The sequence below is a fragment of the Dipodomys ordii genome, unplaced genomic scaffold (genome assembly GCF_000151885.1).
Source record: "Dipodomys ordii isolate 6190 unplaced genomic scaffold, Dord_2.0 Scaffold150, whole genome shotgun sequence".
NCBI classification, from domain to species: Eukaryota; Metazoa; Chordata; class Mammalia; order Rodentia; family Heteromyidae; genus Dipodomys; species Dipodomys ordii.
In genome coordinates, this window is record NW_012267366.1 from 5,974,020 (window position 1) to 5,999,585 (window position 25,566).

At 40.7% G+C, this 25,566-nt stretch overlaps 1 protein-coding gene across 2 annotated transcripts in view; it reads left to right on the top strand.

Annotated features, from left to right (window-relative positions):
- The window catches only part of Nhs (Nance-Horan syndrome (congenital cataracts and dental anomalies)), a 313,314-nt gene that overhangs the window by 272,084 nt on the left and 15,664 nt on the right, over positions 1 to 25,566 (top strand). For both annotated transcript variants that reach the window (XM_013032127.1, XM_013032128.1), the window contains exons 2-3: positions 6,442 to 6,594; positions 14,010 to 14,143. In XM_013032127.1, coding sequence (XP_012887581.1) covers positions 6,442 to 6,594; positions 14,010 to 14,143 — 287 coding nt within the window. The remainder of the gene's footprint in view (positions 1 to 6,441; positions 6,595 to 14,009; positions 14,144 to 25,566) is intronic.

Here is a 25,566-nt window from a genome sequence, read left to right on the forward strand (position 1 = left end):
GAATTTAGTTATTTCAGTCATTGTCTAACTGTCCCAATAAGTAATTATAGCATTGCCATTAGGAATCAAGATTTTCAGCATAAAAGACAAGAGATCAATTATAAAACCAGAGAAATTAGGCTAAAACTTGTAACCTTAGATTTGAATTGGAAATAGTAATTTAAACTAATGATTTCTGAAGCTGACATATTTTCGAGTTCTGTCTAGCAGAGAAGCCTAGACACCATGACAGCCCAGCAATGATGAAAACCCATGCAGAATGCAAGATTTAAGGCTGTCCTGTCTGAGAAGTGTCAGGGCTTTTTAGAGAAAGGGCCAATTGTAGATCTGGGGCAGCAAATACAGAAGATGAATCAGGAATATATCCCCTAGTATCTCTGCAGACTTAAGTAAGATGCAGGCTAATTGAGTCAGAGGAGAACTCATTTTTTTTCTGACACCAGATTGAATACACACATGATGAGTGAAGTATTCCTCACTCATCTGGCCATGTCTTTTGTGGAGCACAGACAGGACAGTACCTTGAAGATACTTAGCTCTGTAAGGAAGTAGAGGGCAACTTTGGTTTCTATGGTTGGTTCATCCCCAAATTTGCTCACTAGTCTGAAGTACTTCTGGAATCCTAATCTAAAATATTTGGCTTCCTAGGAACAGAAGTGCATTGTTTTTTTTTCCCCAAAGGACAATCTGAGAAATGTAATAGGTTGCAAATAATGGCTGAGAGACATGAAGGACATAGACACAAACCCCAATTAAGGAAGTACACAGACCCAGGGTCAGGTGACCTAGAATTTGGTTTGGGCCTCTACCAAAATTGAACCTAAATTTTGTCAATCAGCACATGAGAGGGGTGACCTAAACAGTGACTTTAACAGTATATCAACTGCTACTCAGAGTAAGAAATGTATTTTTATATCTCAACCAAGCATATATATATATATATATATATATATATACACACATATATGTATACATATGCTAAGCAGAAACAATAACCAATAGCCTAAAAAAACCAATACAGTGCACTTGAGGATTTTTCTATTCTATTCTATTTCATTGTTTCAAAAAATGTTACTCTTGACCTGCTGAATGGATTTCACAATCCATTTATAGGTCATACCCTGCAATTTAGAAAAACAAAAACAACAACATAGGGGCTGGGAATGTGGCTTAGGAGTAGAGTGCTTGCCTAGCATGCATGAGGCTCTAGGTTCGATTCTTCAGGACCACATACACAAAAAAGCCAGAAACAGCCTCAAGTGGTAAAGGGCCAGTCTTGTGCAAAAAGAGAAGCTTAGGAAAAATGCCTAAGCCCTGAGTTCAATCCCCAGTACTGGCAAAACACATACACACACACACACACACATACACTCACTCACACTCACACTCACACTCACACATACACACAAAGCAGAACTGTATAATTTTAAGGTCCCTTCCAGCAGTAGAATTCAGTGATTCTTCTACATACCTAAGAGAATTTTCTTAAGACAATAACTGGGCTGTGAGAGATTGACTATGTGCTTACATTCTAGGGGAAGCACATGGTATGGAACATAGCAGCAGAATAACATGAAGATAAACTAATAAATTGGAAACATACATCTATGAAGAATGTATAATATTGTAGCAGTGATAGTAATTTTGAGAATTAACAGAGACCCAAAAAGTTTAGTGACTTGCTCTGCATTTCACTGCTCCTATGATTAAGACTTACCTTTCCATCCCAGTGTGGGTGGCCATTCAACAAATCCATCTTGCAATTGCTTTAATAGAGTCTGGATGGATTTTGATGGCTGGAAGGAAGCAGTGGCATCAAAGAGAATAAGACTAAAAACAACCAAACCCTCATTTCTCAAGCTGGAGATCTGGAGTACTAGAAATGTTCAATGACTACACAAGGCCATGACTGCAGACTCCTAATGTCCTTCCCACAGGAGACATTACAACAAACAAAACAGTAACCGTAAAATTAAACAGTTTTCCTTTCATGAGGCATCATATTATTTTATAGGTTGAAAACAATTTCTATGAGAAAAATTATTCTAGATTCTTTTAGTATATAAATTAATATACTTCTATGCTCTTCTATTCTGTGGAAGGTAGAATGTTTTGAGAGGCTGGAAGTTGATAGGAAACCTCATTTTTTTTCTGATGCTGTGGGGTCTACTTGTTCAAAATAAGGAACAAGTCTGAGTTACTGTGGCTTGACAGCCAAGGAAGCCCGGCAGGCAAAGTGTTGATAAACCTGGCTCTGGTCCTCTAGAAGCGGCAGGAGACTTGGTGGTTCTTGCTCTCCCTGAACCCTGCCCTGCTTTTTGCTCAAGCCACCATGCAGAGTGGACAAAAGTTGGTTGCCAAGGAAGGAAGAGTAGGGGAGAATGAATGGTCTCGCTTGGTGAACACCTTTCCTCATCCTCCCAGTGGCTCTGAGAACTCAGGCAGCCGCTCCAGGCTGAGCAGGTTTTTGTTTTGCTCACCATGCTGATGGCTGCTGAGATTTGCCTTCAGCATAGCAGGGAATCAGAACAATCCAGCTATGGATCTGTGATACTGGCTGTTTCTGATGCTTCCTAATGTATTAATGTGCGATACTCCTCACTGCTTTCTATCACAGGCTGTCAGAATGGATGGTTGGTTCATGCGAGGATGTGTTCCTAGCCAAAAAACCCATGTGATGGGGGTGGGAATGAGGAGAAGGGCAGAAGGAAGGTGAACAAAGGTGTAGGTAGGTAAATGTGCCCTGTAGTTACGCTACGAACATATTTTCTACATTCCTTCCCTTCCTCAAAGGGGGAAAAATTACATTTTGGAGTCAATTGGCACATCTTTTCCCTGAAATTTTTACCCTATGTGGCATTCAACCTTTAATTTCATCTGTCATCTCCCTGTTTTTCAATCCTTTTCTCCTCTCTTCTCCTCTCCTCTCCTCTCTCCTCTTCTCTCCTCTTATCTCTTCTCCCCTCCCTTGCCCTCACCCTGCCTCCTCTCCATTCGCCTCCTTTTCCTTGCCCTATCTCTGCCTCTGTCTCTCTCTCTCTCTCTTTATCTCTCTCTTTATCCCTCTCAGGTCACCTAGGGATAGAACTCAAGATTTTGTATTTGTAATTTTTAGGCAATCATTCTTCTACCTGAGCCTTTTACTTTGCTTCTATCTCCCTTCTCAGATAAGGTCTCATGCTTTTGCTTGGCTCTTGATCTTCCTCTCAAGTAGCTGGGATTATAGGGTTGTACCACTAGGCCTCTGCCCCTCTGCTGAAATTAGGGCTTGGGGAAAGAAAGAGGAAAAAGCAGTGAGAGAAAGCCAGTGGAGGGGGTGGGGACTGGAGGTAGAGGGGCTAAGAAGGAAGACCAAACATAAGCACTTTGGACTCTTTCCAGTGGTAATAAACTTTCAGGCAGCAAGAACTTCCCAACACCAGGAAATGTGAAATCAAACAAGTACCAGTTCTATCAGGGTAGAGAGCTACTGGGCACTAGAAAGGTTTGGGCAAGATTGTATTTGTACCTGATTTCCCCCTCTCCTTTCAATAGTTCCTAAAAACAAATCTCCTCCTGCTGCCTTAGAAATGGACTAGGACTTTTCCAAGACAATAGCACCCACTAGGTTTCTTCAATATGTCAGTCAGCTAACTTCCCAGGCACCCAATGACCATTTCCATGCTTATGGTACACCACTATGACTCAAGATCTAGACAATTCCATTATCTCCAGGGTTCACCAGAGTAATGAACTAGCCAAAGTTCAGTCTAGAAAGGCTTTTCACTGCCTTATGAACATTCCATATGATGGCCTTTTCTTTCAGCCCTTTAATTTTTGTGGTGCTATTTGTCTTCCTGATTGTAACACATCTTCCTGCCTCCTGCTAAGTAATTTCTGGAAGATTCATTCCGTTTTTGGCTACCCCCATTGCTTCGGGTGATAGAGAAAATGGCGAGTTTGAATCGTTTACTAGATCCATAGCACATGACAGCTAACCCATTCTTCCTCAACCCACCCCAACCACCCTTGGCTGAGACAAACTGACTTCTTTGGTTTGAGTAAAGAAAAGCATTTTGGGATCCAGAAATGATTGCTGCTTCCAGATATTCTACTGACGTGGTATACAACTTTGTAGATGGACTTATTCTCTCTGAGCTTCCATTTTCCTATCTATAAAATAGGGCAATACATTTCTTCTCATTGTATGAGGGTACCACAGTTTTATGAATAGACTGCACCTGGCTTAGAGCTTAGCATCTGGTTGGAGCTCCTCTTGAGAGATTAGTCTTAGAAAAAAAAGCTATGAATAACTTTTTCCTGTTATGGAGGATACAAATAGAAAATACAGCTCTATTTCCCATTGTAATCCTGCCATTATCTGCCTCTTCCTTGGGGAGCAGTAACAGAGGGGAAGAGATGACAAGACAAAGCAAATGACTAACTTTAGACATAGATAAAATAGTAGGAAGGTGTATCCATTCCCTATTTTTATCCTATTATTATTTCTATTATTTCATAACAAATTACTTAGAAGCTTATACAATAATTATTATTATGTAACATCAGTGCCTTGAGACTCTGAGTGTGAGTTAACTAAGTCTCTATTTGCAGTCCTACTGGGCTGAAATCAAGGTATCACCTGGGGCCATGTTCTCATCCGAGGTTTCTCTTTCAAGCTCTTCAGTTGTTGCCAATATTCAGTTCCTTGAGGCTCTCAGTGGCTAGAGGCTTTCTACCATTTCCTACCACAAGGTCTTCTCCACAATATCACATGCTTCTTTCAGACCAATAGGAGAGAGTCTCTATTGCTCCTTGTCCCTTAAGGGATCTATTCATGATTAGGCTAGATCCAACTCAAGCTAATGCTTTCCTTCTTTAGGAAACTTAAATCCTCATTGCAAGGTAATGTATACTTGGCCTATACTTAAATTTATACAGGATATATATGCACTTTGAGGGTGCATAAATCTGGAGGCGATCCTAGAATTACGCTTATCACAGAGGAGCCCCTAAATGTATCCAAACAGACATAGTAAAGACTTTCTTGATTCTCTTTGTTTCATTTTTTATGTGAATAAAGATTACTGAGGGTACCAAGCTTGCCACATTGTATGGGCTGGCCATGATGAAATCATTAAAAATGTAGGAAAAAGTCAACGAACCTGAAAGTGTGGGACAGCCTAGCAACTTCAGTGATAGTTATGAATGAATGCATTCAGCTTTGGCTGAACTGTTACTTGGGAATAGGAATGGACTTTTGAAAAGAAGGAACATGGCATAATTTCCTTGAAAGAGTTCTATTAGTGCTGTCTACCTTCAGTGGACACATCATATTAATTAGTGTTCTGTGACCAAAGGACATAATTGAAAAAAGACATGAAAGGGGTTTCCTTTTCCATCTCAGAGACAGACACCACTGTGGCAAGTAATGAGTTCAATGTTCACCTGCTAATTCATGGCCAAAATCCATTATAGCATCTCAATGGAGAGAGTGAGTCTGAAGGGCAGAGCAAACTGCTGTAGTTCTCATGAGTACTGGCTCCCTATTGTTCTGGAGTTCCTCTGGGAAACCATTTTCCAATCAGAATTACCTGGTTCCAGCAGACTTCCATCCTAGGCGCCTCATGTAATGAAGACACTAATGAAACAAACATTGTGTTTGAAGCAGTTAACAGAACTTTATGTTCTTCAGTTTTCCTCCCTTAATATTTATCATCCCTGTCATTGTTTTCTTTAATGCTGTGTTCATCCTGGGCAGTGAGAAATACTTTAAAAATGGTGAGCAGGGGCTGAGAAGGTGGCTCAGTGGTAGAGCGCTTGCCTTGCATGCATGAGGCCCTGGGTTCAATTCCTCAGCACCACATAAGCAAAAAGAAAAAAGCCGGAACTGGCGCTGTGGCTCAAAGTGGTAGAGTGCTAGCCTTGAGCTGAAGAGCTGAGGGACAGCGCCCAGGCCCAGAGTTCAGGCCCCATGACCGGACCCAAAAAAAAAAAATGGTGAGCAGTGGAGAAGGGGAGGGGGGAGGGCAAGATCAGAAAACCTTGTAGCTAGGGGGTCACAAGAGACAGGAAGCAATGTAAAGTATGAACCAAAGCTCAGGTGGCCAGAAGGCCAGAGCTAAGACAACCTTTCAGTTCATCGCTAAAACTTTCCTCTGCATTCTTAGAAGACAGCAATAGTCTAGATAGGAACTGTTGGAGTTGATGAACCACTGTGAAGAGTGAAGAGTTGAGACAGAGTTAGCTGGTCACAGGCAGATGGTTGGGGTCCCGGGGTCTCTCACCCCTCGGAAACTTCAACTTTCTCCAGCCTTGAGTTTGTTTTTCATGTGAGACTATTGCTGTGTACTTCCACTCCATTCAGATTTCATTCCTGTCTACCTCCCCACCCCAGAGTCCAGCAAATACATTGCTTAAAGTCACTGATGTCCAATGCTCTGTTGCTTCTCTGTCTTGCAGCTGTCTCCAACCTTGACATCGAGAGTAAGCTGAGCGTGTATTACCGTGCACCCTGGCACCAGCAGCGAAACATCTTTCTTCCAGCCACAAGGCCACCCTGTGTGGAAGAGCTGCATCGCCATGCCCGCCAAAGCCTGCAAGCCTTGCGCAGAGGTAACTGACCCCAGGCTTAGGGTTTTTCTGGGAGAGACTTGGAGATTGTTTCCTCCAGGGAATCTATCGTTTGTCAGTCCCAACAACTTGCTTAATCATAGCATATATGTTGAATTGCTCCCTTTTCTACACTGAATGAAATCCATGTGTAATATAACCTATTTATACATGTTGGAAGTACCATTCCAGTCTAAATATGATAATAAAGAGAAATGAAACTTATTTATAATAATATATTTGAATATACAAATGCTCAGTCACAATTACATTAGAAGGAATCACATAAAGCAGCTAGATAGTTGTACACAGGAAAAAGAAATTTGGGGTCCTAGCACTTGTGGCTCATGCCTATAATCCTACCTACCTAGGAAGCTGAGATTGGGAAGATCACAGTTTGAGGTCAGCTGGGGCAGAAAAGTTCAACAAAGTCTCTAGAATAACCAGCATAAATCAGGGCTAGAGATATAACACAAGTGGTAGAACACCAGCCTAGAAAGTGTGAAGCCCTGCATTCAAAGCCCATTACAGCCAAAATAATCATCATACTAAACAGCAGAAAACAGAGCTGGAGGCAGAGCTCCTCTGCAAGAGAGGCTGCCTCACAAACACAAGGCACTGAATTCAAAGCCCAATGTTGTAAAAAAAAAAAAAAAGTAAATTTGCATGACGTAATTTAGACAATCAGAAGTCACTCCAAACAAACAACAACAACAAAAAAGCTGGGCACAAGCTGGTCGCCAGAGGCTCATGCCTGTAATCATAGCTACTCAGAAAGCTGAGATCTGAGGATCACAGTTCAAAGCCAGCCTGGGTAGGAAACTCCATCAGACTCTTATTTCCAATAAACCACTAGAAAACTGGAAGTGGTGCTGTGGCTCAAGCGGTAGCATAGGGAAAGCACTCAGGCCCAGAGTTCAAGTCCTACGACCAACACACACACACACACACACACACAAGCTGGGCACTGATGGCTCTCGCCATTCCAGAGGCTGAGATCTGAGGATCATGGTTCAAAGCCCACTCTGGACAGAAGTGAGACTCTTATTACCAATTAACCACTCAAAAAAAAAAAAACACAGAACAAAACAAACCAAAAAACCAGAAGTGGTGCTGTGGCTCAAGTGGTTAGAGGGCTAGTCTTGAGCACAAAGTGGCTCAGGAACAGCACCCAGAACCTGAGTTCAAGCCCCACAACCAACACACACACACACACACACACACATATGCACGAATGAAGGATCTCTGAGGATCAAGAGAACACAGCCATAAAAACTGGCACATTGTATATGTATTGTAAGTAGAATAATACTTTGGACTATAATTCAAAAGGATTTAAATTTGAATCAGGTATAGGTTCTAGGCTTTTTTTTCCTGAAAAAGATTTGAGTTCATTGTAGATAGTTACCCTGCTTGGCTCCCATCCAAAAATTCTGACCACCAGAGCAGCCCTAGGAAGGTTCTATTTCTGTTGAGCTGAGAACCTTTGAGCTGACCCAATGCCCACCTTCTACTGGGAGGCAAAGAGGTGGAGAAACTTGCTCAGGGTCCCAGACAGCAGGGTAGAGTCAATGCCAGGACCTGGATCTGAGCCTCTAAACTCCAGCCAGAGCTATTTTCTACCTTGCTATATACACTGTTCCATGGAAATCAATGATATTTATGTCTCTCTCTGTATTGAGAGAACCAACAATAGGCTGTCCAGGTAAAACACAGACTTTTTCTTCTACTGATTACTTTTGGATTCCTTGAGATCACTATAATTAGAACAAGATGAGAAATGAGCATCATCTTTTCAGAGTCCCCTAAATGGAGTAGCAGACGTTAGCATGCCAACTTTTTAGGGCCCTTAGATTCTTGCTATAGAGACAGATGGTGTCTACACATTCATTGTAGTTGTTCCAGATTCCTTATACTCTATTAAAGAATGGTTTTTATGAAAGATATTCCAACACAAATAAAATATTTTCATGCCATTACTGTGATGGAGATGAGAGAGAAATAAAATGATAATAAGTGTTATTTTTATCCTATTTCCTTCCACCTTTGTGTGTTTTCTGCCCTTTCCCCTATCCTCATCATTTTCTGCTTTTAATGAAACCTACTACTGGCCTTAAAGCAATTGTGCCCCAAAATCTTTTGGTTATCAGTGATAATACATGATTACACTTATAATGAAGATTGAGGATAGTTAACATTGGCTTCAAATTTACAGTTTGCATTAAAAAAATCCCTCAGCATGTAATTAATGTAAGCCATCCAGTGGAAATCTTTCCCCTCCTGCCATTCCAGCTTTGATTTGGCACCTTTCACCTACTATCTCATGATTCTTTATCCAGCCACTGACCACCATCTACCATAACCACTATGGGTGTGCCTTCCACTATTCATGCATGATTAAGGACATATTCTTTTGGTTAATGAAGTGTATAGCCCAGGTTGACTGGGAACTTGTGATCTTCCCACCTCAGCTTCACATGTGTTGGGATTACAGGTGTGAATCACCACACTCAGCTCTTATTCTAATCAAAGCACTTAGTATGAGTCCAACATGCAGTATTACTTCAATAACTGTTTGATCATTGAAGGCAAGTGAAGTAAGGAATCTGATCATTTTCACTAAATACTTTCTCCATTTTCATCATTAGTGAGTTTGAGTACCATCAGCCCCTGAAATGTAATTCTTTTTATCCCTTTATTATTATTAATCAGTCCTCCCTGATTGGACTTGTATAGAATCACCCAGATAATACTGAGCTGCTCATAAGCTATCACATGTCACTGCTTTCTCAAGTTTGGATTTAATGGCAGAACTGAAGAATAGCAAGAACTGATATCAATTTCTCTCTCCTTCCCCCTGAGTGGGGAGAGAGGGAGGTGGTGTCCCTTGGGGTTTCAATGGAAGACTATGGAGCTGCATTTGCCCTCCACAGACAGGCTTGTTTGGTCGTTGGCACAACAGCATATCTTGGGTGTAGTAGTAGTTTTAATAGCACTGCAGAGAGCCATAAACAGGAATTATAGACATCATACAATTAAAAACATGAAGTGTAGAATTAAAATTAGAAACTGACTCTTTTTTAACCTTGTCCAAGGAACAGATTAGCAGCATATTCATCAGTATAATCCACTTCTGCCATCTGGTGGTTGTAAGTAGTACTGTCCTCCTAGACAGAGGCTTAGCTCCACATGTCACCAAGGGCTTCTATTTGGACAGCTGGAATAGCCTGGCTTCCACCAGGAGGGGAGGGGGCATGATGAAGAACAGACAAGGGAAGCTGTGGGGCTGCAGGTCTCTGCTCATTTTGGACATGAGGCCATAAGAAGGGAGCTGGTAGATAGAGATTAAAACCTAGAAACTACCTGTCTTTGAGATCTAAATAGCAAAACTCTCCACAGACATCATACAAGAGCCTAGAATTCAAAGTGCAATAAAATATAGTTCTCTGCTCTCAAGGAATGCTTGGTGTGATGAGGGAAATCGACAAGTAAGCAGATATCTGGAGAATGAGATCTGAGGGCCAAAGTTCAAATCCAGCTAGCTGGTAGGAAAGTCCATGATACTCTTATCTCTAATTTACCACCAAAAAGCCAGAAGAAGAGCTGTGGCTCAAGTAGTAGAATGCTAGACTTGAGCAGAAAAAGCTAACAGACAATGTTCAGGCCCTGAGTTCAAGCCCTGGTACCAACACACACACACATACACACACATCTTTAATGCTCAGAGACAGTAATAACTTTCATTGATGCAATCTGTTATGCTCATAAAACCAGGAGAGATTAACACATGGCTATAAAGAGAAAATGGCATATTATATTTCTTTCCCTTTCAAGTTTCTGGCTGGGGTATAAGTTTCATTGGTCTATAAAGGAATAAGGATCAGAATTCAATTGCAGTTTCAGGCTCTAGTAGACCAATGTTTTCCCTTTCTCACCACAAGCAAAAAGTATTATTAGGGAATCATTAATCTAGCCTGCCTACTCTCAGCCTGAAGAAAGAGATATATTTAAGATAGTGTGGGAGACAAACAATTGAAAGGGAAATTTGGTCCATGCCTCTTTTCTTACTCCTCCCCTCTTTCCTCTTCTTCCTATCCAGCAATGTATTCTTCTCTGCTTAGTAAATTTAGCAATGTAAAAGTGTCACAGCCAGATGTCAAGTGGCTCATGTCTATAATCCTAGCTACACAGGAGGCTGGAATCTGAGGGATCATGGTTTAAAGCCATCCCAGATAGGAAGGACCATGAAACTCTTATCTACAATTAACTACCAAAAAAATGAGAAGTAGAGCTGTGGTTCAAGTAGTAGAGCACTAGCCATAAGCACAAAAGGTCAGGGACGGAGGCTAGACTCAGCGTTCAAGCCCCATAACTGGCATACAAAAAAGTGTTATCTTGTGCTGCTCATTCACAAAAGCCCCCTTATTGGCATCAGAGGTGGACACCTTACCAAGGAAGGTCTTTATTTCAGAATGCCATCTTGATAAATGTTGATTTTAGCAAAGACCACCTATGTGGCACTGAGGATTTTTCTCTGGTTACAAGGAGAGCCTAAAGAATCACAAGCAAAGAAAGGTAAGGAACACTATGGCATTTCCTGAACACAGGCTCTAAGTGTGTGGTGCTGAGGGCGAAATTGGGCAGGGAGAATCCCAGATAGCTGAATCACACATGCATAGAAATCAAAAAGCTCAAGAGTGCTCACCTCAGGTCCTAGTTTAGAGAGCAGCACAGTGTGTGTGTGTGTGTGTGTGTGTGTGTGTGTGTGTGTGTGTGTGTGTGTGAGTGTGTGTGTGTGTGCGTATGCCAGTACTAGGGCTTGAACTCAGGGCTGAGGCACTGTCCCTCAACTTTCATTGCTCAAGGCTGGCACTCTAGCACTTGAACTACATTTCTACTTGTCTTTTTTGTTGGCTAATTGGAGAGAAGAGTCTCACAGACTTTTCTACCATGATTGGCTTCAATCCTCCATCCTCAGATCTCAGCCTCCTATGTAGCTAAGATTACAGTAAGGAGCCACCAGTGCCTGTCTAGGAGCAGCACACTGAATGATACAAAGAATGGGGAGGCCATGGCTGGGAAGGTGGCTCAGTGGTAGAGCGCTTGCCTTGCATACCTGAGGCCCTGGGTTTGATTCCTCAGCACCACATAATCAAAAAGAAAATCGCCAGAAGTGGTGCTGTCGCTCAAGTGGTAGAACGCTAGCTTTGAGCTGAAGAGCTGAGGGACAGCGCCCAGGCCCAGAGTTCAGGCCCCACAACTAGAACCCCCCCCAAAAAAAAAGAATTGGGAGGCCAGTTAAAACAAGCAATAGGACCCAGAGAAGCATTCAGACATGAAGATACCCAATAATGCTACCATTATCACTAGAGAAGAAATGTAAAATATGGAATGCATTTTGATCTTTTAGAAACCTAGCCATTAGAGAAAACATTCATTTGTTCTTGCAGTTACTCAACATTTTTTTGAAAATCTATCATGCCACAGGTTCTTCAGGCCCTATGCTCAAAAGATGAATACACCTCTGTCCTTCCGAAGCCAATTTATAGTGGAAGAGGCTGGCAGATTGATGGTATTGTTATAAATACAAATATCCAAATGGATATGATAGGCCTTTTGAAAAGGGCATTTGGTGTCCCTTAAGAAGACTGGCATAGTTAGCTCCGTATCCTAGCATAGATTGGAAAAAAGCAGTGTTTTATATGTTGCCAAATATTCTATACTATCAATATGCAAAGAATACGACAAAACCTAATTAAAAACCAATTTTGTTAAGCCCAAGAAGTCTTGTTTTAATGAGTGAGGTTTATTAGAACCTCAAGAGCAAAGCATCAAAGCCACATGTGTACCACTGATAACTCCAAGGCCACTCACCCTGCGTGCCTGCCTCTGCTTGGGTATCTGTAAAGAAGTGAGGTTGTTGGTGTGGGGTTCATGCGAGCTTTAGCAAAATATCTCTGGCATGTGGCAAAGTGCTCAATAAACATCGCATGTAATGTACTATTGTATGTGCGCTGGATAATGCTGTTTTTAAATAATCAAAGGGCATAATGAAAGCTGGCTGTACTAATTTGTATTTTGGTTGTAATTGGGGTTCTAGAAACTTCATATTCTGGGCATGTGTGTAAAATGGACTCTGGCAGATGGCCGAGTTTAACATAGGCAAAGTGTGTTTGAGTTCTCAGAGACACCAGGAAGCTAAATTGTGGTGTTGATTCTCATTGATTCATGTGTCCTCATGTATTGCTGGAGGTCAAACCCCAAGCCTTGTCTCCATGTAGGCTCACTTCTTTCCACACATAGATAATTCCTAGCTTTCCCTAGAAATAGCTTTCTCCCTGAATTAGAAAAAAAATAGTCGTTGGGGTTACCTTTGAGTGCCCAGGACATGTTTGTTTGAGTGTCAGGACATAGACCTGTAATCATGTGCTGGTCCCTGAGATTTCTGGAAAAAAACAAAGTACAGTATTATAAATAAAAGCACCAACGTATGACACTTGCCAATTTTCTGTGACATAAATATTTCCACTATGACCTGTTTTTAGGTACTGACAGTTGAAAAACTGGCTCCTGCGAGTTTCTGAGTGTAACCTCCAGCTCAGGCCACTGCACTGCATCTGCATGCCCACCTCAGCGTCCACGCGTCGGGGAGGGGGAGGCTTCTAGTATATTCTCAACTTCTAAAATTTTAGTTTTGTTTTGCTTTTTTTGGTAGTACGGGGCTTTGAACTCAGGTAGCCTCTTTGAGGCCTGAGCCCAACCCGCCCCTCGCTAGCTCTTTTGTTTCAGGTATTTTTCTAGAAGGTCTCATGATTTCTTTTGATTTTTTTTTTCCCAGCAGACCTCAGGACGCGATCCTGAGCTCACTAGGCATGCGTCACGTCACCACGCCCACTTCCTGAAAGGAAGCACATGGAGGGAGCCATCTTGTACTAATATTATGAGCCGGACTCCAAAATGGCTAACTCCATAACAATAGCAAGTAAATGTTCCGTTAGGAACTGTTTGGAAAGCCTAATATGGCGAATAAATTAGCTAGTTATTAAAGCCTACTTTTTTCCTTTTTTTTGCCGGTCCTGGGGCTTTGAACTCTGGACCTGAGGGCTATCCCTGAGCCTCTCTGTGTTCTCTAATGGACACTCTACCGCTTGAGCCACAGCACCACTTCCAACCTTTTCTGAGTGGTTTATTGGACATAAGAGTCTCATGGACTTTCCTGCTTGGGCTGGCTTTGAACCGAGTTCCTCAGATCTCAGCCTTCTGAGTAGCTGGGATGACAGGCGTGAGCCACCCAGGCCTGGCAAGCCTACTTTTTGAGAAAAACAAAATAGCGTTTTGCGTATACTCTCAAGGGAGGGGGAAGAAAAGTTGCAAATATAAAACGTATTTTACTAGGATTTTTTTTTCTGTCTCCTCAGAACACCGGAGCCGCAGCGATCGCCGGGAGCAGAGATCCGCTGCTCCCCTATCCATAGCTGCTCCGCCATTGCCAGCCTACCCTCCTGCTCACAGCCAGAGGAGGCGTGAGGTGAAGGACCGCCACTTCCTAACGGTAAGCAGGGCAGCCAAGGGCACCCCTAAACTTGTCGCAATTAACATGAGTTTCTGATGGGACTCAATCTCAGTTTCCCTTTCTCCATGAAAGCTGGGCAGACTGCAAATTGCAAACATTTGGAAACAAATTGATTTTCCCTCTTTCATTCCCAAAAGGAATATTTTTTTAATACATGTATTGGCGTGGATTTTTAATAAACTGCTTGCACACTGCAGTAAAATGATAATAAATTTTCTAAAATCAGAAAACAAACCTATTGCAAATCCTAGTTCTCTTCAGAAGTGAAAAATTTAGGCTGCCACTGTCTTTGGCCTTGGTGCCAAAGATTACATGAGATACAACATAGTAACTGACATAGAAGAAGATGTCTGCAAAAATTAACCCCAAGCAGCACTGCTTTTATTAGTGAGCAGATGGTATGGCTGCCTCATTGGCATACTCTGAGAAAGAACTGAAGAGCAATCACATCATCTCTGCACACTTTCCCATTTATAAGGAAGCTGTCTCCCTAAAGGTGACTTATTACCTCAGTGACATGACCAGTGCACTGGCGATTTTCAGCCTTGTCCATGTGGATTCCACTTCAATTCAGCATGAGCCCTCAATATGGATCACAGATGATAAAATGGACCCAGTTCAGAACACCCACAAACATAATCAGCAGCCACAAATAAAAAATGTCACATTAGGTATGCCTTCTGGGGCCTCAGTGGGAACAAGTGAACATTTGTACCTCTGAGTAGGATGTCACTGAAATCCAGGACTATGACATCATTGATTTCATTTTGTGACGAGAGCATCCCAGACTTCCTGCTTGCAGGTCTGTCATCAGTGTGGGTATAAGGTTTATTATTATTAATGATAGTAGTAATGTAATTATTTAAGTTGTTGTACAAAGGAGTTTCAGTTGCACATGTTAGTTTGTGAGTACAATGCATCTTGATCAATGGCATCCCTTTCACTATTATCCCACCTATCCCCTCAATTTACCTGCTTCCACTTTCACATATGTACATCAAATATTATAACTGCATCCACTCACCTTCCCTCTCTCCATTCATCTTCCCCCCTGCCATTGACCTCACTCCCCCTATTGTTGTTTGACATGAAATGTGTATCTATGACTGTAAACCCTGAACCTTATGCCTCGTACCATATGCAAAACAGTCAGGTCTCATGATGTCAAAGATCCGAATGAAAGCACCCTTCACCTAAAAGAATGTTCATAAAATCATATCCAGATAAGGCCTGAGTGATGGTAGGTGATGGCTAGATATTTTTTCCCTATTTGCATCTGGACAGTGGACACTGTGTCTTTCAGTGCTCAGTAAGGGCACACTGAGTACCACAATGCACTGTCACATTGCTGTGACATAGCCTGAGGATAGGGGCGGGAGGGTAGTGCCTCTTAGGGTTTTCTAGTTCCCCAGCCAGAGCAGTGACTCATGACATAGCCTGAGGAGAGGGGGGGCAGGGCCTCTTCGAGTTTTCTAGTTTCTCAGCCACAGCAGTGATTCATGCTAGTGATTTGTTATGGAGGCGCCCTAGTTGACAGAAATTCTTATTTAACTCAAATCTGCTTGCTGATGCACTGGCTTTTAATGAGGCATTTTCTGCATAAAAATGGCAAAAAGTCTTCATCCCATTCATTATGATATGTTTTATGTCTCATTAGGTTGGTTTTGTTGGGAGGTAGGTGAAAGAAAAAATATTGACCTTATGGGAATTATATGAAAGATGACCCTTTCTCATAATCTCCCTAATCTTTAATAATGTCTATATACCAAAGTAAGACTAGAGGAAAAGGCTCAAAATAATTAATAGTAATAAGAATGCTTCATTTATCCAACAGAATCAATATGAGAGTAGATTATACTTAACTTAAACTTGAGAAAGTTCTCCCATCTCAAATGATAAAACAGCATTTCTAAGTAATTGGGGGAATTTTTGTTTCACTTGTTCCGTCAAGTTCACTAATAGAATTAATCCATATTTTTCCTCCTCTTAAAGACAATTGTAATGAGATATAGTTTCCCACAACTCTGTATGCTACTATATTATACTTTGGTCATTACTGGCCTAGTCTCTAAAGCCAAACTGCCTAGCTTTGAATGCTAGTTCCTAGCTGTGCAACCCTGACAAGTTTATCGTGTCAGTGTCTCCAGAGTAAGAATAGATAGTAGCTCATTTGTCTGGCACTATATGTTAGAATATAGCACTACTTGATCTACAATAAGTACTTAAATATTAGACCCTATGATGATGATAGTAATGATCTACCATTCAAGTTCCTGAGATATCTGTAATTCAGTGATAATAGTAGATGTAACTGAGTTTAAATCCTATCTTTGCAATGTTTTGGTCATCTGGTTCAGAACAAAGTTAATATATTTTTTGAATCTCAGTTTCTTTGTCTATAAAATGAGGATAATAATTTCAACTTTACAAGGTGGTTAAGAAGACTTAATCACACCTGTGATCCTAGATACTCAGGGGGCTAAGATCTGAAGATTACAGTTTGAAGCCGGCTTCAACAGAAAAGTTCAGAAATTCTGTCTCCAATTAACCAGCAAAAGGCTAGATGGGAGTCATGGCTCAAGTGGTAGAGTGCCAGCAGTGAACGAAACAGCCAATATGAGACCCTGAGTTCTAGCCCCATGCCAACATACATACACACACAATATTAGGATATCATAAAATAAGCTTAAATCATGTGTGTGAAAGCACCACAGTACCTAAAATACCCAAGAATATGAATTTATATTTACGATTACTTGTGATAAAACTATTACTGTCAACTGAAAAGCCTATACATGTTGTCACTGACAGGAAAGAAGGAAGTATAAGTTGCTATACCTTTTCCAGAAAGCAAAACTTTAAATATTCCTGCTTTATTCCAGCAATTCTGCAGCTAGAATTTTATTCCAAGATGGTAATCATTGTACTGAAAGATTTGTTCAGTAGTATGTTTATCAAAACATTTTTAATAAGAAAACATACATATATGCTAAGTATTCCATCCTGCATATCCTATATACAGAGTGGAATATTATATCAAAAAATAGTATTATAAGCCAGGTGCCAATGGCTCGTGCCTGTAATCCTAGCTACTCAGAAGGCTGAGATCTGAGGATTGCAGTTGGAAGCCCAGGCAGGAAAGAGTGAGACTCTTATCTCCAATAAACTACTCAGAAAAAGACGGAACTGGTGCCTTGGCTCAAGTGGTAGAGCACTAGCCTTGAGCACAAAGAGGCTCAGGGACAGCGCCCAGGCCCTGCCTGAGCTCAAGCCCCAGGACCAGCAAAAAAATATAGTATTATAGAATAATTTTTAACAATATTAAGGTTTGAACTCAGGGCCTCATGCCTGCTAGGTAAGTGTTCTACAACATGAGCCAGGCTCCCAGCCCAATTTGCTTTCCTTATTATTTTTTGTGCCTATCTTAAGGCTTGAATTTAGGGCCTAAGCACTGTCCCTGAGCTTTTTTTCCCTTGAAGCTAACACTCTCCCACTTGAACCATAGCTTCACTTCTAGCTTTTTGGTGGTTAATTGGAGATAAAAAATGTCCCACACTTTCCTTCCCTGGCTGGCTTTCAACCGTGGTCATCAGATCTTAGCCTTCTGAATAGCCAGAATTACAAGTGTGAGCCACCAGGGCCTGGCTACTTTAGTTATTTTTCAGATAGGATCTCACATTTTCTTCTCCTGGGCTGGCTCGGGACCACAATACTCCTACCTATGCCTCCTGTATAACTGGGATTACAGATACACACCACCATATCCAATTTATTTGGTGAGATGAAGATTTCACTAACTTTTTCCTAGGGCCAACCTCAAACCATAATTCTCCTCATCTCTACTTCCTGAGTGGTTGGGATTATAGGCATGAGCCCCTTATCCAGCCCAAAGAAAGTTTGATGACATGAAAAATAATTATTTCATCATCAGGGATTTTTCAAAAGCTTTTGAAATTTTATCTACTGTAGTATCAAAAAACATCTGTGTGTACACCCCCTCCACACCCTCCCATAAATAAATATCATCAACTAGAATGTGAGAACTGTAAGTGAAAACAAACAGTAACAACTTCGCCTAACAATATTACAAATGAATATCATAACCACCCTGAGGGAACGGTAGGAAAATAGCTGATGTTAATAAGTTTGGAAAACAGTAGTTGTTTTGTTTTATTTTGAACCAAACCATAAATATTTATTGGTGGATCCATAATATAATTTTAATGAAACAATAGGGACAACATTTGATTAAAATGATTTACTATAGAGACCAAAGGTAGAAAGCCCTAGGAACTTTAATTATGCAAGTCAAAGTGCCTCGGGCAGCTAACAGATGATTATCAGACAATTCTTCCAAAATATATTTTTCCCTTTATTGCATCACTTTATCACAAAGTCTAAATAGTAGTTTAAAACATCCCTCATTCATTTCAGTCACATTGCCTGGCCATCCCCAATTCCTGCCACATTTCCCACCTTTTTTGCAGTGGATTCTTTGTAGTTGTGTGAGATTTTGTTTGTTTTTGGCAAGGGGTGGGGTGGGGGAGGGTGGATTCTTTTTGTGGTTTGAACTCCAGGCTTTATACTTGTTGAGCAGGCACTTCTATCACCCAAGCCATACTTCCAGTCCCAGTCGCCTGCGTTAGTATCCTTTATCCATTCTCTTCTTTAAGAATTATGTATACATTGAGCCAGATGCTGATGACTCATGTCTGTAAACCTAGCTCCTCAGGAAGCTGAGATCTGAGAATTACAGTTCAGTCAGCCTGGGCAGAAAAGTCCATGAGATTCTTTTTCCCAATTAACCACCAAAAACCTGAACGTGGAGTGTGGATCAAGTAATAGAGTGCCAACATTGAGCAAAAAAGAGAAGAGAGGCTCTGAGTTCAAGTACCATTATGGACACACACACACACACACAGTTGCACATACAAAAGAAGCAAGCAAGCAAGCAAATGATGAGTCAGTGAAAGACTGCCAAGGGAAGATTCATGAATGAAGAGACTATTCAGACTTTCAGAAGCCAACAGCTTGATTCAATGAGGTCTAAACTTAGCTGACTTTGGCAAAGAAGCTGCTTTGGCTTGCTTAAATGCCTGTCATTCACCTCAGGTTGTTCCACCAGTGCCAGAGTCCATGTTTCTAAGGGATTAGCCGTGGTCTGCACAAGGAGCTAGCAAGTCAGCATAACCAGGCATCTAGTGCTCAATGCATAGGATGCTTTGAAACTTCTATTGGGAGCTGAAGAAAATGTCCAGCATTGACATTTGCAAATAAAAAACAAGCCTTCAAGACAGAGGACGATCTTTAAACCTCAAACAGATTAAACTGGGTACTTCCTCAACAATATTCTCTCTATTTAGAAATTTGATGTAAAAAAGATTCCAGTTCACTTAACATTGGGACAGAAATGATGCTTTAGCAGAGGGGTGCACATAGGAGGCTCTGTAATATGCCCAGCCTCCTTACTCTAAAGCGCATGAGAAAGTTCCGAAGCATATTGTCAGAACAGCCATTTCTGGCTGTGATGAGACTCCTAAACCAAGCAAGTCTTCAGGTTCATAGTTACTTTCTGATGAATCTGCAGGATGATAACAAGACTTACTATGACAAAACTTGATTGGGGTCCAGAGGCACACTGAGGCTTCATCATCAGAATCAACATGTTGTCTTATAGTTACATTCTTTGCCAGGCTTAATAAAAGGAGCCAGGAAAGAATCTCAGGAATTCTTCGTAGTTTCATGGCTTAATAACACACTTCATCTTAACACACAGTTGCCATACAGGAATCCACAACATCCTAGACAAGTCAGTTTTCCTTTTCACTTTTAGAAGATATCTTCGTAGTTTTGCATCCCATGTTTTATGAATCTCTGTTTAAAAATGGTCCTTTCCATCCACATTAAGTCTCTCTTGGTTTTGTTGTTATTATTGGTTTGGTCACTAGGTGAGCCTACCGATTGTTCAGCTTACTTGCCTAACTGGTGCATTGCCACGTGTACCCACCCCCAGTCCTTTTGCTAGTTATTTTGGAGAAGATATGTTGTGGAATTTTCAGCCCAGGCTGGCTTTGAACTCCAATCCTCTGGTCTCAGACTCCCGAGTAGCTATGACTACATAGTCATTAGCATGTGGCCAAATTAATTTTCTCTCTCTCTCTTTTTTTAATCTTAGGTGTTTCCCTTTATCTTAGATATTTTGCTCCTTTAAACTAATGAAGAAAAATTCTAACCTTGCTGTAAAGATCTCTGCCATAAAAATACATTTCTAATTCTAAACTTTCCATTTTTCCATCCTGCCTAAAAACTTAAGTTCAAACACTCCAGATTTTCTATAATCCAGTACTACCATAACTTTCCAGATTGATTTCCCACAAATCCTTTGCCAAATCTTATCTTAGAGCTCAACCAAATCAAACTTCAAATATTCTACGTTATCAAAACTTTATCTCCACTTGGACTATCTTGTTTTTCAATATGGGCTCTCATTTATTCATTTATTTCTTCATTTGGAAAATGAATTTGATATTTATAAGTGGTAAAAATGATACCAAGCTGGGTGCTGGTGGCTCATGCCTGTAATCCTAGCTAACTCAGGAGGCTATGAGCTGAGGATCGCAGTTCAAAGCCAGCCTGGGCAGGAAAGTCTGTGAGACTCTAATCTCCAATAAACCACCAAAAAACCAGAAGTAGAACTGTGGCTGAAGTGGTAGACTGCTAGCCTTGGGCTGAAGAGCTGAGGGGCAGCTCCCCGGCTCAGAGTTCAATCCTCACAACCAACAACAATAAAAAACACGATACCAAAATAAGTAAGAACTATCCTCTAAAGTAATATTTTACTTTGCCTGCTGCCTGGGGTGATAGAACAGAAGGTACCAGGCATAATGCTTCAATTGGCCACATCTTAAGTAGCAGATCAAAAATATTCAATTTATTTCATTACTCAGTGAATTACTGATAAGTTTTGATCCCAGAAATACCAATAATCAGAAATTGTACTTAATGAAAATAGGGTGACTGTGACTTGTATGTGCTAATTACTCTAAGTCGTTAGAGGTTCCTTTTTTGGTTTAGTAAGAAGTTATAGTTAATCTTGAGAGGGTCAACGTGATTCAATTGAGACTTGCCCAGGAGATTACTAAAGCATATTTCTGGGTTTGTATAATATGGCACATCTAGCGATGAATGAATTAGTAAGGAGGGAATACTAACCTGAATATGCTGGAGGCCCAAAAAGCTGAAGGCCCTGGTGGGATATAGGGAGGATGAGCGAAAACTCTCTCAGGAAGATATTCTCTTTCTATCTGCTTCCTTATCACTATGATGTGAGCTGCTCTGCTCCACTACACTCCCCCAACCATGATGGACTGAAACCTCTGAAATCAGGAGCCAAAATAAAATCTTTCCTCCCTTGTTTTTCTTGGTCATTTTGTCACAGTGACAGAAATCTGACTAATACATAGGGAGGTAAGAGCTTGATAGTAATTTCAAATATAGTATTTTGGGAGTGATGATTCCTATCATATCACCATAAGTGAGTTAGATACTCACTTATGGTCTTTGTAGAAGGCAGATTGATCTTGGAAGCTGACTGTAAATCATTGGTGACTGAGACTCATCTGTTGCTATGATGCAGTATTTCTGATGGAAGAGTCAGCACAGCACCTGGCTCATTAATAACAGGTTTATTAACCCCAGAACATTCTTTTCCTTTCTATATTCATTTTCAAGGACCAAGAAGTTGGCTGCACTGGTGTTTGAACTCAGGATCTTGCACTTGCTAGACAGATGTCCTACCACTTGAGTTATATCCCCAGGCCTGTTTTGTGTATTTTGTTTTGCAAAGTGCCTCTTAGGAGAATTGAAGAAGTAGTGGTGGCTGTCTTTGCCAGGGCAAATTAATAAAGATATGATTTAGGAAAGCAAATTTATTAATGACAAGAGTATTTTCCCAGGCCTACATAATTATGCTCATTGATGTTTTAAAATAGATACCAATGTATAAAATAGTTAAAAGAAGAACACAGCATAGTCGGTCACACCTTTATGTAATATTAGAACTGTGGGAGGTAGAGATAGGAGGATCACAAGTTCCAGGCCAGCCTGAACTAACATAGTAAGACTCCATTTCACACAAGAAAACAAACAATAAAGCATAGTAGGCATCCATTGCCAAATATTTCCTCCCTAGTCAAAACCATCACCTAGTACTGCTTCGGTGACTTAATCCCTGAGGATATTTGAATGGAGTTCTTAGCACCTTAGTAAGGCTGCATTTGTGGGCTTCCTCCAAGCTAGCTGAGGGTGTAGTTGGTGGGGTTTAGATCCTTTGGATTAGGAGGCATCCCAGGTGGGAGTGTGCTGACCCTTTAGGCCCCAACTGCCTAGAGGAAAGTCAGGCCAAATGGCAAACTTGGAAAAGGGAATAAAGCTCCAACAGCAAGAGCATAAGGTACCTTTGTAATCTTTTGCTTACCTCCTCCTTTTGTGTTCCCATGTCTGTTCACCTTGGTAAATATGGTAGCTGGAGAGAAGAGAAGAAAGAAGCACTAGATGAGTTCAAAACAATGTTTCTAAACACGTTAGCAAGTAAGAGCACAGTGCTGACCAGTGGGAGGCTTTGAGATAGTACAATCTAAGGTAGCAAGAAGAATCCTGATGGGCTTCTTTAAGCCTGGGAGAAAGGTCAAGGCAATACATATTTGTGTCCAACACATTCCCACACATTCCTGCATAGAAGAATTCAACTCAGGCAGATAGGAGGTCCTCTGTCTCCCAGATGAGCCTTGTATGTGTATAAATGCAGGGATTGGTCTGAGGATGAGCAAGCCCTGTGGTAGTAACAGAGAGCCTTTTACCTCAGTGTGGTTTGCAGGGGGCATCTTCCCTCTGAGGTTTTAGTGGTATATTCAATGAAATGCCTAGTCTCTAGTATACTTTTCCCAGGTTTAAAAATAGAGTGATAAGGGCTAGGAATGTGGCTTAGTGGTACGGTGCTTGCCTAGCATGCATGAGGCCCTAGGTTCTATTACTGGGTACCAAATAAACAAATAATAAATAAGATAGAATAAGAGTAATAAATCAGCACTGAAAGTCAACTGCTATAAATGATATGTGGGATCAGTTAGATCACAAACCACAGCCTAATTTTCAAAACATTTCCTGTTGGACTACCCACAACATTTTTTTGTGTGTATGTGTTGGTCCTGGGGCTTAAATTCAGGGCCTCAGTGCTATCTCTGAGCTTTTGTGCTCAAGGCTAGTTCCTTGAGCCATAGCTCCACTTCTGGCTTTTTGGTGATTAATTGGAGATGAAAGATTCACAAACTTTCCTGCCCAGGCTGGCTTTGAATCATGATCCTCAGATCTCAGCCTCCTGAGTAGCTAGGATTGCAGGTTTGAGTCACCAGTGCCTGGCCACCCACAACATTTTAACAGATGCCTTTTGGAAATCTTGGGAGCAAAATAGGTCCCCCATCAGCATATAAAATTAAATCCAAAGAAAGAAAAATATAGAGTGAAAGGATTGAGTGTTTTTTTTTCTTCTGACTCTAAGAGAAAGATTGGGGAAAATCTGGAAATCTTCAGAGAAATATTTATAGTCACAAAAGTGGGAGAAAAAAGCTTTTCTCATATACATACCCTAAGAAAGGTTGGATTCTGAAAGTGGTTTTTCAGTATTCACTGATGCAATATCTGTGGCTACTTTTGAGTATGATGTTTGTTATTCCTTATTATGAGCACTGATTGTTAGTGTAACTTCTGCCTTTGGTAAGGCGGAGAAATTTCATGAGAAATTAGTAAAAGGACTAAAGGACAAAAATAAAGAAATAGCATCAAAGAAGCCTCCTTTGTTGGGGACAAAATGAACATGACTGGTGCTGCCTTATTGGAAAATGTTGCTATTTCAAATCTGAGGCCTCATCAGTGGCAGGAAGACCAGAATGGGAAACTGGGAAAGAAAGGAAAATTATTTTGATTTTTTTTAACTTTTTTTTCTTGAAAATTTTATTATTAAAAAATCAATAGTACAGAAAAGAATTTTACAAGAACCAACCACATGGCTCAATTAAATCCCCAATACCACAATTTTTTTAAATCAGCAAAAGAATTACACAATGATATGTATATATACATATATGTGTGTATGTATGTATGTATGTATATATATGTTCATCTCCATACCCATGAGGGAGGAATTTTTTAAAATTTTAAATCTGACAGTTTGTTTCCAGTGAGACTGAGTTTGACTTAAATCAAAGAAATGTACTTGAATCAACAAATGGTTTCCTAACACTCTTCCTAAACATTTATTCTGGGAAAACCACAGTGGTTTACTGTCACTCTTGCATAAAATGATAATTCCCAAATCAGGGGTTTCTATAGGTCTGCTTCTATTATCTGCTGTTTGGAATGCTTTTCTTGGTGTTTAATTGGAGATAAGAGTCTCATGGACTTTCCTGCCTAAGCTTGAGTCAAACAGCAATCTTCAGAGCTCAGCCTTCTGAGAAGGTAGGATTACAGGTATGAGTCACTGGTGCCTGCCTGGAGGTAGGATAAAAACAAAGCCACTTTTACCCTTTACTCCTGGAAAAAATTACTCAACAGGAGAGCTAAGTAATGTAAGAGATGTATGATGAATTACCAAATCCATATATTCATATTAATATCATTCAGATGTTTTCTGACCTGCAGTTCTCTGCTGCGTAGTTTTTTTTTTAATTCTTTCATGAAACAGAAAGGTTTGGATTTCTTTGAAGTAAGTTCCCTTTCTGTGGTAGCTTTACTTTGCAGCCTCCTCTTTGCCTACTTTGGTGAACTTTCCCTTTAGTTTACATACTGCGCCTCTTATGGAAGCGAGAGCTGCTGGTGTTTTATGCTATTTTTTTTAGACATATTAACACTAAGACAGAGGGTCTCTTGCTTTCTTTTTTATTTTTTTATTTTTTTATTGTGGAAAATACTGTACAAAGGGGTTACAATTACATGGGAAAGATAGTGAGTACATTTCTTATCAAGCATTGTAGCCTCCTCCTTTGTTTCCCTTTCCCATCCCATCCTCTCCCCCCCACCCAACACTCCTCCACCCCCCACACACCAAAGTTGAAGTTCATTTTCAACATAACCACTTGTATGTCTCATTGTTGCAATGGGTCCACCTGTATCCTTATTGAAACAATTTGTTTTTTCCCTTCCCCTCCCCAAATTATACCAACATCAAATAGGAAAGTAGTATGGAGGTTCCTCAAAAGACTCCACATAGAGCTCCCCTATGACCCAGCAATCCCACTTTTGGGCATTTACCCGAATGATCACAAACAAGGCCACACTAAAGCTACCAGCACAACTATGTTTATTGCAGCATTATTTACCATAGCTAAGATATGGAACCAACCCAGATG